The following is a 14,059-nucleotide window of genomic DNA, read 5'->3' on the forward strand; positions in this document are numbered from 1 at the left end:
CAGTATCCCTCCCTGTGAGCACACCTCAGTACTGACCTGTAGTATCCCTCACTGTGAGCATACCTCAGTCCTGACCTGCAGTACCCTCCATGAGAGAATACCTCAGTCCAGACCTGCAGTATCCCTCCCTGTGAGCACACCTCAGTACTGACCTGCAGTATCCCTCCCTGTGCGCACACCTCAGTACTGACCTGCAGTATCCCTCACTGTGAGCACACCTCAGTACTGACCTGCAGTATCCCTCCCTGTGAGCACACCTCAGTACTGACCTGTAGTATCCCTCACTGTGAGCACACCTCAGTCCTGACCTGCAGTACCCTCCATGAGAGAATACCTCAGTCCAGACCTGCAGTATCCCTCCCTGTGAGCACACCTCAGTACTGACCTGCAGTATCCCTCCCTGTGCGCACACCTCAGTACTGACCTGCAGTATCCCTCACTGTGAGCACACCTCAGTACTGACCTGCAGTATCCCGCCCTGTGAGCACACCTCAGTCCTGACCTGCAGTATCCCTCCCTGTGAGCACACCTCAGTCCTGACCTGCAGTACCCTCCATGAGAGCACACCTCAGTACTGACCTGCAGTATCCCGCCCTGTGAGCACACCTCAGTCCTGACCTGCAGTATCCCTCCCTGTGAGCACACCTCAGTCCTGACCTGCAGTACCCTCCATGAGAGCACACCTCAGTACTGACCTGCAGTATCCCTCCCTGTGAGCACACCTCAGTACTGACCTGCGGTATCCCTCACTGTGAGCACACCTCAGTCCTGACCTGCAGTACCCTCCATGAGAGAACACCTCAGTACTGACCTGCAGTATCACTGCCTGTGAGCACACCTCAGTACTGACCTGCAGTATCCCTCCCTGTGAGCACACCTCAGTACTGACCTGTAGTATCCCTCACTGTGAGCACACCTCAGTCCTGACCTGCAGTACCCTCCATGAGAGAACACCTCAGTACTGACCTGCAGTATCACTGCCTGTGAGCACACCTCAGTACTGACCTGCAGTATCCCTCCCTGTGAGCACACCTCAGTACTGACCTGTAGTATCCCTCACTGTGAGCACACCTCAGTCCGGGCCTGCAGTATCCCTCCCTGTGAGCACACCTCAGTACTGACCTGCAGTATCCCTCCCTGTGAGCACACCTCAGTCCTGACCTGCAGTACCCTCCATGAGAGAACACCTCAGTACTGACCTGCAGTATCACTGCCTGTGAGCACACCTCAGTACTGACCTGCAGTATCCCTCCCTGTGAGCACACCTCAGTACTGACCTGTAGTATCCCTCACTGTGAGCACACCTCAGTCCGGGCCTGCAGTATCCCTCCCTGTGAGCACACCTCAGTACTGACCTGCAGTATCCCTCCCTGTGAGCACACCTCAGTACTGACCCGTAGTATCCCTCACTATGAGCACACCTCAGTCCGGGCCTGCAGTATCCCGCCCTGTGAGCACACCTCAGTCCTGACCTGCAGTATCCCTCCCTGTGAGCACACCTCAGTCCTGACCTGCAGTACCCTCCATGAGATCACACCTCAGTACTGACCTGCAGTATCCCTCCCTGTGAGCACACCTCAGTACTGACCTGCAGTATCCCTCACTGTGAGCACACCTCAGTCCTGACCTGCAGTACCCTCCATGAGAGAACACCTCAGTACTGACCTGCAGTATCACTGCCTGTGAGCACACCTCAGTACTGACCTGCAGTATCCCTCCCTGTGAGCACACCTCAGTACTGACCCGTAGTATCCCTCACTGTGAGCACACCTCAGTACTGACCTGCAGTATCCCTCACTGTGAGCACACCTCAGTCCTGACCTGCAGCATCCCTCCTGTTCTAACACTAGGCTATTCCACACAATTATCCACAACTGAATCGTCACTCTATTCCTGCTCTCACCAGGATGGGTCTCCGGGTAAGTGTAGGTAAAGCACAGTCACCGACACATGGCGATGTCACAAAATGTTTGTCAGAAACCAGGAGTTTTGGGTGCCACTTTCCCCAGATGTGAGCCATAGAATCAGCAGTCAGTGCCAACCCACCCCCAATTCAAGCTGCTCCCACACACACCCCTCCGGGCCAGGATTTTGGCCTCCTCTGCGCAGTACTCACCCAGAGGCGATGAGCGCTCGAGACTGGGCCATGGCGATCCGCTGCATTTGAGTCCTGTTTAGGGTGCCCATGCTGCCTCGTCCTTTCTCCCCGCTGATGCCACGAGGGCAAGTGTTCACCCCGGAGGATGCCAGGGCTGGCGTGCTGGCAGCCTGCCTCCTGCTCACCTGGTTGGCCAGGGTCTTCGTGGGGCTGCGGATGGTGGTGGCCGACCCGGCCTGCCCCTTGCTGGCCGAAAGGGTCCGTGCCACCGAGATGGGGCGGCGCCCCAGCTGCCCAGTGCTGGCAGTGCTGGCACTAGAGTTCGTCCCTGCACCCGCCTTGACGCTGGTCACTAGGAGGCACTGCGGGCAGGTGCAGGGCTGGTGAGGCTGCTGGGGGGCAGCTTTCACTCCAGTGCCAGGGCTGCTGGGCCAGGACTGGGACTTGGGCAGGGTGCCCGTCACAGCGGGGTAGGCCTGGTCCTGGCGCCGGCGGATGCGCCGGTTGCGCTGCGTCTGGCGGTTCACCTGCGCCATGGTGGCAAAGTCTATGATGTAGCAGAAGCCGATGGGCGTTAGGTCGATCCAAGGGTGCTGCTTCTCGTAGGCCCGCTGGATGGTGATGCTGATCTCCATGTCGTAGGGGGTCCACGAACCGTTGTCGTTCTCCCACTCCCACACCAGACCCTTGGCGGGCGCCGACGCAGGGTCATAGTAGCTGCGGCGTACAGGGCGGATCGTACCTGGGGAAAGAGGGAAAATGGGAGAATTAGTGTCACGTGTCACACGTCACAGCAAAGGTGCAGCTAAGACATCCCTACAGGCAATGCACAGACTGATGGCTGCCCTCAGACCAGCGGTTTTCAAACTGTTAGGGGGGTGCCTCATGTGATCCAGGGGGTGGGGGAACCCAGGCTCTGGCCAAAAGAACTATTATGCAGATAATTGTGCTTTGTTTTAAGAAAACAATGTCTTGCATTTTTTTTAAAAGGCAACGTAGCTTAACTGCAATGTTTAAGTAAGTCTAGACATGTTTAAACATTGACAACTTAATAGAATAATTGTCAAAAAAATCCTGAGGGAGGTCCCAATGATTTTTATTTTTTTCAGTTGGGGGCACAGCATTAAAAAGTTTGAAAACCACTGCCATAGACGACACCTGCCTGCGTGCACGAATAGTGAAGAACCATGCATGGCAGCCATTTTGAATGCTGGCAGGGGCGTGCGTTAAGGCAGCCCAGCAAAGTAGACCCACCAAGCAGGGAACTCCGGGTACAGACCCTAGGCACCTAGAAGAGCCCAAGAGGGATCCCCAGAGTTAGGGGTTGCCCAGGTGTGCACTTTGGCCGGAAGGCTCTTGATAAAGGCAAGGGGGTGACTCCCAGGAGGGGAGGTAAAGGCAAAGATGCCTGATGCAACAGTGAGAGTCATTGACGGTTGTAGAGACCAAGGGCACAGGTACACTAACATCACGGAGCTCAGTGACGTCGAACTGGCCAGATGACCATTCGCCCTTAAAACAAAGTGGTTTAAGGGAATTTTCAAGGGGAAGGTGGTAGGCTTGCATCTGAAGCGCGCGTTGCTACATGTAAAGATCTAATTATTTCTCTAAAAGAAAGCAGTGGGGGGCCCCCAAAATATATCACCAGGTAGGCATTCTCTGGAATATGAGAGATCAAATGGGGCCGGAAGTTGGGGTGGTGGGTCCCCTAAACGCAGTATAAGAGAGGTACTTTTGGTGTAGGCCACACATGTATAGAGTTAAACGGCACAGCAGGGGTTGGGGGTTGTCACACATCATCGGAGAGGCCTTCTCTGGGGGTACGCCATAGGGAGACAAAGTGGGTGGTTGGTGGTCCCCGTAACACAGCGCACATGAGGCCTTCGCTGGGGTGTCCAGTTTCAGAAATAAGGAAAGACTGGTGACAACCCAGAGACAGCACAACACAAAGAGACAAATATGAAAGCGTACTCGCATGAGATCAGACTTTCAAACATGTGATGGTTGCAAACCACGGTCCCCTTTACGCCCACCTGTAACAAACCAACCCCCTGAAACCAATACACCTTCAACCTTCTGCGTCACAGGCCTCCGTGTCAAGACAAAGTGACCAACCTCACATCCCAGAGAACAGTCTAGTCTGTCAGTTCATGCGGGGGGGGGGCATCACAGACCCCGAGGTCTGGACAGTGGGGGCCACCAGCTCTTAACCTCGAGTTCAAACATCACTGCCTGATTGGAAGACCACAACACCCCAACTTCAAACATGACTGCTTGTTTGAAGGACCACCACACACCGACTTCAAACACTAGTGCTTGCTTCAAAGACCACCACACACCAACTTCAAACACCAGTGCCTGCTTCAAAGACAACCACACACCAACTACAAACACCAGTGCCTGCTTCAAATACAACCACACACCAACTTCAAACATTACTGCCTGCTTGAAAGATCACCACACACCAACTTCAAACACCTGTGCCTGCTTCAAACACAACCACACACCAACTTCAAACATCACTGCCTGCTTGAAAGACAACCACACACCAACTTCAAACACCACTCACTGCCTGCTTGAAAGATCACCACACACCGACCTCAAACACCACTGCCTGCTTGAAAGATCACCACACACCGACCTCAAACACCACTGCCTGCTTGAAAGATCACCACACACCGACCTCAAACACCACTGCCTGCTTGAAAGATCACCACACACCGACCTCAAACACCACTCACTGCCTCCTTGAAAGATCACCACACACCGACATCAAACACCACTGCCTGCTTGAAAGACCACCACACACCGACCTCAAACGCCACGTCCAGCTTGAAAGACCACCACACACCGACCTCAAACGCCACTGCCTGCTTGAAAGATCACCACACACCGACCTCAAACCCCACTCACTGCCTGCTTGAAAGACCACCACACAGCGACCTCAAACGCCACGGCCAGCTTGAAAGACCACCACACACCGACCTCAAACGCCACTGCCTGCTTGAAAGATCACCACACACCGACCTCAAACCCCACTCACTGCCTGCTTGAAAGACCACCACACACCGACCTCAAACACCACTGCCTGCTTGAAAGATCACCACACACCGACCTCAAACCCCACTCACTGCCTGCTTGAAAGACCACCACACACCGACCTCAAACACCACTCACTGCCTGCTTGAAAGATCACCACACACCGACCTCAAACACCACTGCCTGCTTGAAAGACCACCACACACCGACCTCAAACGCCACGGCCAGCTTGAAAGACCACCACACACCATCTTGCAGGAGTTCCCTGCAGGGGCATTTACGACATGACCACTTCCCAGCCTATGGTAGCCTTCTACAAACAGCCTGTTGTGTGTCTCTAACACTCCCCCACCCACCACCCTCCTTGAGTTTAGCACTCAGAGCCCCCTCTGGGCTCTCGAATGGCCCATTGCAGATGACAACGCCCAGCCCTTTCCTCAGCAAACACAGCCCCTGGGCACATTAGCAGCCCCATGACAGGCGTGACCCATTACACCCCCCACGTGCAGCCTTCAGCAAACAGAACCCGTGGGAGCCCTCAGCACAAACAGTACAGGTGAGACCCGCCCCACCCCCTCACTTAATCCTGCATTCAGCACACAGCCCCGGGGGGTCGGCTCTAATTCATAATCCATTGTGCTGCACAGCTCCGAGTAAAGTAAGACCCCCTCCCTCTTTTCTGGGCTGCCCCCTCCTGTGGGGACATAATCTGCACAGAAGGGGCGGGGGGGGAGGGGGGTGTATTAAAGAGGCCCTGGGCACCTGCCAGCACTCTTTGCAAGCGTGACGTCTCTTGCCCCCACCAGCAGGTCTCCCCAGGTCCTGAAGCCACGCGGCAAACCCCTCGCGTGGACGGAACTCACATAAATATGCCTAAAAATAATTAAAAAATAAAGCAGAAGGAATGGACGGGAATTGTCCAGTTTTCCAGCCCACACGCCTTTGCACTCTGATTCGGCAGTTGTTCGTCAGAGACTGCACAAATAAAACTGTAAATTGAAAACAACCGCAAATGTAAGTATAGAAAGGGACAAAAGAAAAAAGACAAAAGGGAAAAAAGAAAACTGCCAGCTGAAATTCTCACAGTGAACATGACTGGACCATATACATCTGGGCCCGTTGTTACTGCAAAAGTAAAATCGGATATTCACGGATATTTATTGGCTGATCCTGTGTCGGGGCAAACAGTCCAGTATTATATTCCATTTATCAAACACCAAACTGGTTAAAAAAAGAAAATATAGGGATTCACGGTCATATCCGCTACTTATTGCTCGAGGTTAACGGTACTCGTTTCATCAGTGAGTGAATGATGAAAGGTGGAGCCGGCCCTGCGGGAATGGTACTTCCGGCCGGGAGGTTACACACATCCCTCTGCAACAGGCGCGGAAGCCACTCCTGCTATGTCAGGCTGCAGATACTTAGGGGAGGTACCCGGGGGGCATAACTCGGTGGGCACCGCTCAGGGTACGGTGGCCGCGCAGGGATAACAGTGTACACTACCCGGCTCCCACGGGGTCCACAGCCCTGGGAAAGTGTCTGCCCCGCGGGGTGGGGGCGATGCCCCCACAAAGGGCCGAGTGTGAACAATGCCCCATGAATAGAAGGCTTTGCAGAGGAGGTCGGGACCCCCCATTAATGGAGCCCACTTAATAGCCCGTGAGGACTAGGCCTCTCGCCCCCCGCCCGGGGAGCACAATCCATCATTCAGGGATAGGGACGGCGACCTCTGGGAACAGAGGGCCCGGGACAAAACCCCCATTGAGGGCCTGACAGCTATCTAACAAGGGGCGCGCCTGAGGGTTCACTGTGCGGCAGCCCAGGGCGCTCCCTGCAGACTCTACCTAGACCCTGGCATGAGGTGCCGCGGCTCGACATCTCCCCTGGTGATGGGGGCCCAGGGCACAGCACCCCCTGCCTGCGGGCACAACCCTTAGCTGTGCAGGCCAAGACACGGGCACCCCCTTCAGGCCCAACCAGCCCCTAGCTGTGGGCAGCCAGGCCACGACCACCCCCGTCAGATCACTCAGACAAAACGATGGAGACCGGAGCCAGTGCGCCCCCTGCCAGCTCACCCAGCAACCGACCTATGGAGCCCCAGATCCCAGTGCCCCCAGCCACTGGATCCCTTGTGACGCCCATACCAGCTCACCTGCCCCGGCCAGGGGATCCCTGTGGATCTCTACCAGCTCTCCTAGCCCCTGCCAGTGGATCCCCTATGGCACCTCTACCAGCTCACTTAGCCCCCTACCAATGGATCCCAGTGGTACCTCTCTCTACCCGCTCTCCTAACCCCTGCCAGTGGATCCCAGTGGTACCTCTCTCTACCCGCTCTCCTAGCCCCTGCCAGTGGATCCCCTGTGGATCTCTACCAGCTCACCTAGCCCCTGCCAATGGATCCCAGTGGTACCTCTCTCTACCCGCTCTCCTAGCCCCTGCCAGTGGATCCCCTGTGGATCTCTACCAGCTCTCCTACCCCCTACCAGTGGATCCCCTGTGGCACCCGCACCAGCTCACCTAGGCCTTGGCAGTGGAGCGCAGAGGTCACCCCCAGCAGGCGGTGATCTAAACTGGGGATCCATCAGTATATGGCTCTGGGTGAGCGGACCATGAATGCCCCCTGCGCCGCATGGCAGCCCCCCGGGCGTGGGGCGGTGAGGGTGGGATGGCACTGAGGATGATGGGGGGAGGGGTGGATACACTAAACAAAATTATAGTTGGGTAAAACGTGAATAAAAGGGGTGTTTTTCACCTCTGAGTTCTGGGGGCATCTTAAAATCAAGTCACTCACAATATAGGTCAACACTGTGACCAAAATGTGTCCCTTCACTTCCATCGCCTCGGTGGGATTCTCCCCCCACGGCACATTCACCAGTGAACCCACCCTCACCCCCCGCCCAATCCCCTCTCTTGAATTGACCACTTTAGTGAAGTGTTCACCCGTCTTCTCTGAGTAATCCCTTCAAAGAGCACCAAACACTGCCAGCCACATAATCACCCGGAAGAAGTCTGATGACATCACCCCAGCATTGAAGTCTGTCCACAGGCTGCCAGGCACACAAAGGGGCGATTTAAAAACCTCCAGCCCTGCCCACGGACTTCTACAAGACACAGAACCCACTTATATCATTCCATGTCAGCTGACGTTTGTAGGATGTGCCATCAGAAAGTCATCGTAAAGTTTCAGACTTGTGAGAGTTTTTTAAATTGTTTTTATTATTTTGTCATTTTTACACTTCTTAACACTGGGCATATGCCCCACCTCATTAGTACCAGTTTTACACCCAAATATAGCAATAAAGAACAGAAAGGTGCGTAGTAACCCCTTGAAGGGCCTTCCACTGCACTGCAACGTGTGCTGCAGAGTTTTTAGTAACTTTTGATACACTTGAGCTAGGAACTTTTTTTTGTTAAAATCTACAAATTATGCAGCGGAAGTTGGAAAGTGTAGCAAATCCATAATTATGCGGAAAGCATTGCGACTACAAACATCGCATAACAGGGTAAATACATTCCCACTTGAAGTCCTTTTTCAAGCCGCACCCCGTCCCAGGCTCTGTAGCGCCCAGTGGCGTAACAAACTGAATGAGCTACCTCCCCAGAAGAATGTGCTGATGGGGCCCTGGGACTCCCATGTCTCATAGATATTCATGGGCCTTGGGCCGAATAAAGGCCGGACTACAAGGCCTGTCCTGTGTTAAGTCCCTGACACTGCCTCACACCATGTGGACCCTGAGTTTTAAAGCGCTTGGAACATATTTACCAATGTATGGCACTATTTGTCTTACTCGCTAGGACAAGGTATGTTTGTACTGACTGCTCCACCCTTTGTGCATTTGAGAGGGGTGGAGCAGCTACTCAAACTATCCCTTCAGCCCCACCCAGCCCCCCAGTGAAGGGCTGGCGAGTGCTGAAATTCCCACACTGTGGAAACCTCAGCCAACCTCAAGTGCCACAACCTGTTTTCCCACAGCCATGGGAGAGGAACTCTGCACTCAAGAGGCAGAAGGCACAGACTCTAAGGCACCTGGGACTGTCCCGGAGGCACCCGATGACATCACAGCCTGAGGGAGGTCAACATGAGACATCACAGCCTGAGGGAGGTCAACATGAGACAGGTAAGCACGAGACAGGTGCTCCCCACACGTTTACCCCAGACCGAGGGACACAACAGCAGAGGCAGGTGAACACGAGACAGGTGCTCCCCACACGTAAACCCGAGAGGGACATCACAGCAGAGGCAGGTGAACACGCCACAGGTGCTCCCCACACGTAAACCCGAGAGGGACATCACAGCAGAGGCAGGTGAACACGCCACAGGTGCTCCTCACACGTAAACCCCAGACCGAGGGACACCACAGCAGAGGCAGGTGAACACGAGACAGGTGCTCCCCACACGTAAACCCGAGAGGGACATCACAGCAGAGGCAGGTGAACACGCCACAGGTGCTCCCCACACGTAAACCCCAGACAGAGGCACATCACAGCAGAGGCAGGTGAACACGCCACAGGTGCTCCCCACACGTAAACCCCAGACAGAGGGACATCGCGGCAGAGGCAGGTGAACACGCCACAGGTGCTCCCCACACGTAAACCCAAGAGGGACATCACAGCAGAGGCAGGTGAACACGCCACAGGTGCTCCCCACACGTAAACCCCAGACAGAGGCACATCACAGCAGAGGCAGGTGAACATTCCACAGGTGCTCCCCACACGTAAGCCCCAGAGGGACATCACAGCAGAGGCAGGTGAACACGAGACAGGTGCTCCTCACACGTAAACCCCAGACAGAGGGACATCACAGCAGAGGCAGGTGAACACGAGACAGGTGCTCCTCACACGTAAACCACAGACAGAGGGACATCACCGCAGAGGCAGGTGAACACGCCACAGGTGCTCCCCACACGTAAACCCCAGAGGGACATCACAGCAGAGGTAGGTGAACATGCCACAGGTGCTCCTCACACGTAAACCCCAGACAGAGGGACATCACGGCAGAGGCAGGTGAACACGCCACAGGTGCTCCCCACACGTAAACCCCAGACAGAGGGACACCACGGCAGGCAGGTGAACACGCCACAGGTGCTCCCCACACGTAAACCCGAGAGGGACATCACAGCAGAGGCAGGTGAACACGCCACAGGTGCTCCCCACACGTAAGCCCCAGACAGAGGGACATCACAGCAGAGGCAGGTGAACACGAGACAGGTGCTCCTCACACGTAAACCACAGAGGGACATCACAGCAGAGGCAGGTGAACATGCCACAGGTGCTCCTCACACGTAAACCCCAGACAGAGGGACATCACGGCAGAGGCAGGTGAACACGCCACAGGTGCTCCTCACACGTAAACCCCAGACATAGGGACACCACAGCAGAGGCAGGTGAACACGAGACAGGTGCTCCCCACACGTAAACCCGAGAGGGACATCGCGGCAGAGGCAGGTGAACACGCCACAGGTGCTCCCCACACGTAAACCCGAGAGGGACATCACAGCAGAGGCAGGTGAACACGCCACAGGTGCTCCCCACACGTAAGCCCCAGACAGAGGGACATCACAGCAGAGGCAGGTGAACACGCCACAGGTGCTCCTCACACGTAAACCCCAGAGGGACATCACAGCAGAGGCAGGTGAACATGCCACAGGTGCTCCTCACACGTAAACCCCAGACAGAGGGACATCACGGCAGAGGCAGGTGAACACGCCACAGGTGCTCCTCACACGTAAACCCCAGACAGAGGGACATCACAGCAGAGGCAGGTGAACACGAGACAGGTGCTCCTCACACGTAAACCCCAGACAGAGGGACATCACAGCAGAGGCAGGTGAACACGAGACAGGTGCTCCTCACACGTAAACCACAGACAGAGGGACATCACCGCAGAGGCAGGTGAACACGCCACAGGTGCTCCCCACACGTAAACCCCAGCGGGACATCACAGCAGAGGCAGGTGAACACGCCACAGGTGCTCCTCACACGTAAACCCCAGAGGGACATCACAGTAGAGGCAGGTGAGCACGAGACAGGTGCTCCTCACACGTAAACCCCAGACAGAGGGACATCACAGCAGAGGCAGGTGAACACGAGACAGGTGCTCCTCACACGTAAACCCCAGACAGAGGGACATCACAGCAGAGGCAGGTGAACACGAGACAGGTGCTCCTCACACGTAAACCACAGACAGAGGGACATCACCGCAGAGGCAGGTGAACACGCCACAGGTGCTCCCCACACGTAAACCCCAGCGGGACATCACAGCAGAGGCAGGTGAACACGCCACAGGTGCTCCTCACACGTAAACCCCAGAGGGACATCACAGTAGAGGCAGGTGAGCACGAGACAGGTGCTCCTCACAGGTAAACCCCAGACAGAGGGACATCACAGAAGAGGCAGGTGAACACTCCACAGGTGCTCCCCACACGTAAACCCCTGAGGGACATCACAGCAGAGGCAGGTGGACACGCCACAGGTGCTCCCCACACGTAAACCCCAGACAGAGGGACACCACAGCAGAGGCAGGTGAACATGCCACAGGTGCTCCCCACACGTAAACCCCAGAGGGACATCACAGCAGAGGTAGGTGAACATGCCACAGGTGCTCCTCACACGTAAACCCCAGACAGAGGGACATCACGGCAGAGGCAGGTGAACACGCCACAGGTGCTCCCCACACGTAAACCCCAGACAGAGGGACACCACGGCAGGCAGGTGAACACGCCACAGGTGCTCCCCACACGTAAACCCCAGAGGGACATCACAGCAGAGGCAGGTGAACACGCCACAGGTACTTCTCACACGTAAACCCCAGACAGAGGGACATCACAGCAGAGGCAGGTGAACATTCCACAGGTGCTCCCCACACGTAAACCCCAGACAGAGGGACATCACAGCAGAGGCAGGTGAACACGCCACAGGTGCTCCTCACACGTAAACCCCAGACAGAGGGACATCACAGCAGAGGCAGGTGAACACGAGACAGGTGCTCCTCACACGTAAACCCCAGACAGAGGGACATCACAGCAGAGGCAGGTGAACACGCCACAGGTGCTCCCCACACGTAAATCCCAGAGGGACATCACAGCAGAGGCAGATGAATACGCCACAGGTGCTCCCCACACGTAAACCCCAGAGGGACATCACAGCAGAGGCAGGTGAACACGCCACAGGTGCTCCCCACACGTAAACCCCAGACAGAGGGACATCACAGCAGAGGCAGGTGAACACGAGACAGGTGCTCCCCACACGTAAACCCCAGAGGGACATCACAGCAGAGGCAGGTGAACACGCCACAGGTGCTCCCCACACGTAAACCCCAGACAGAGGGACATCACAGCAGAGGCAGGTGAACACGCCACAGGTGCTCCTTACACGTAAACCCCAGACAGAGGGACATCACAGCAGAGGCAGGTGAACACGCCACAAGTGCTCCTCACGGTTGCATGCGATTTCACAGAAACACAATTTCGTAGAATAGAATTACTGAGAAGCCATTTCATCTAAACCGTTTAATAGAAATTTTCGAAATGAATGACATTAACCTCTTCTAGAACCCAGTTCTTAGAATCCCTGAACCATTAAATCACCCACTGCCCCTAACTTCACCCCTTTCTGAACCCTAAAATCCCTTTCTACGCCTAAACCACACCTCCTAAAACACATCAGCACACCCAAACGCCACCCAACCCTGAACCCTAAAAAATGCTCACCGACCTTAAACACCAGCCACCCTTGACCCATAAGAACTCTTCATCACCCTAAACTACTTATCCCTGAACCCTAAAAATCCCTTTCTAAATCTAAACTCCACCCATTCCTGATTACTTAAAACCCTTCACCACCCTACACTCCACCCAATCCTGAACACTAAAAACTCTTCACCGCCCCAACCTATACCCATAATTGAACTTTAAAAACCCTCACTAGCCCTAAACTCTGCCCATCCATGAACCCTAAACCCTTCCACTCCACCCATCCCTCAAACCTAAAAACAACTCCCACACCCTATACACGTCTAAACTGTGTACCCTAAAAACCCATCACCACCCCTACCATCTCTGTACCCTAATAACCCTTTTCTATGCCGGAACTCCAATTATTCCTGACCCCTAAAAACTCATCCCCCAAAACTTTACACATCACTCAACCCCAAAACCCCACAGTAGTTCTGAACTCTAAAGAAGTTTAATGTAATTTTGAATGTTTCCTTCAAATTATCTTTCCTTTACAAGGTTTCCTTTCATTTTCATTTTTTTTATTTCTTAGAAATTTTCTTCCATTAAAATTCGTTTTCAATGATTTGGTTTCTTCAAATGTGGTTTCTCAGTTTTCATTTTCCCTTAATTCTCACACATCAGCTGCTCACACGTGAACCACGGACAGACCACAGAAGGGCATCACAGGCGAGCAGGTGAACACCAGACTGGTGCTTCTCATACGTGACCCACAGACAGACCACAGAGGGACCTCAGAGCCCAAGGAAGGTGAACACGAGACAGGTGCTCCTCACTTATGGCCCACAGACGGAGCACCGAGGTCGCTGGGGTGCCCAGGAATAACAACCACACGTACTGTACCAAGCCCACATTATCACACATCGGTTATCGTACCCAGATATCACACCGGGGCTTTTGTTACCAGTTCAGGAGGCAACATCTGGAGCCCTTTGCCCAGATGTCACAGCCGGGGTAGTGCCCAGATGTGGCGGTCACAGCTGAAAAAGTGTGCCCAGATGTCACAGCTGGGGTAGTGTGCCCAGAAGTGGAGGTCACAGCTGAAGAAGTGTGCCCAGATGTCACAGCCGGGGTAGTGCCCAGTTGTGGCGGTCACAGCTGAAGAAGTGTGCCCAGATGTCACAGCTGGGGTAGTGCCCAGTTGTGGAGGCCATAGTTGAAGTAGGGGGCCCAGATGTCACAGCCGGGG

The 14,059-nt window shown here is 54.8% G+C and overlaps 1 protein-coding gene across 1 annotated transcript in view; it reads right to left on the bottom strand.

Annotated features, from left to right (window-relative positions):
* The window catches only part of DTX4 (deltex E3 ubiquitin ligase 4), a 106,470-nt gene that overhangs the window by 60,207 nt on the left and 32,204 nt on the right, over nt 1-14,059 (bottom strand). The window contains exon 2 of the mRNA XM_069232868.1: nt 2,117-2,840. Within this exon, the coding sequence (XP_069088969.1) occupies nt 2,117-2,840 (724 nt within the window). The remainder of the gene's footprint in view (nt 1-2,116; nt 2,841-14,059) is intronic.

This window comes from Pleurodeles waltl, chromosome 4_2 (genome assembly GCF_031143425.1).
Source record: "Pleurodeles waltl isolate 20211129_DDA chromosome 4_2, aPleWal1.hap1.20221129, whole genome shotgun sequence".
Classification (NCBI taxonomy): Eukaryota; Metazoa; Chordata; class Amphibia; order Caudata; family Salamandridae; genus Pleurodeles; species Pleurodeles waltl.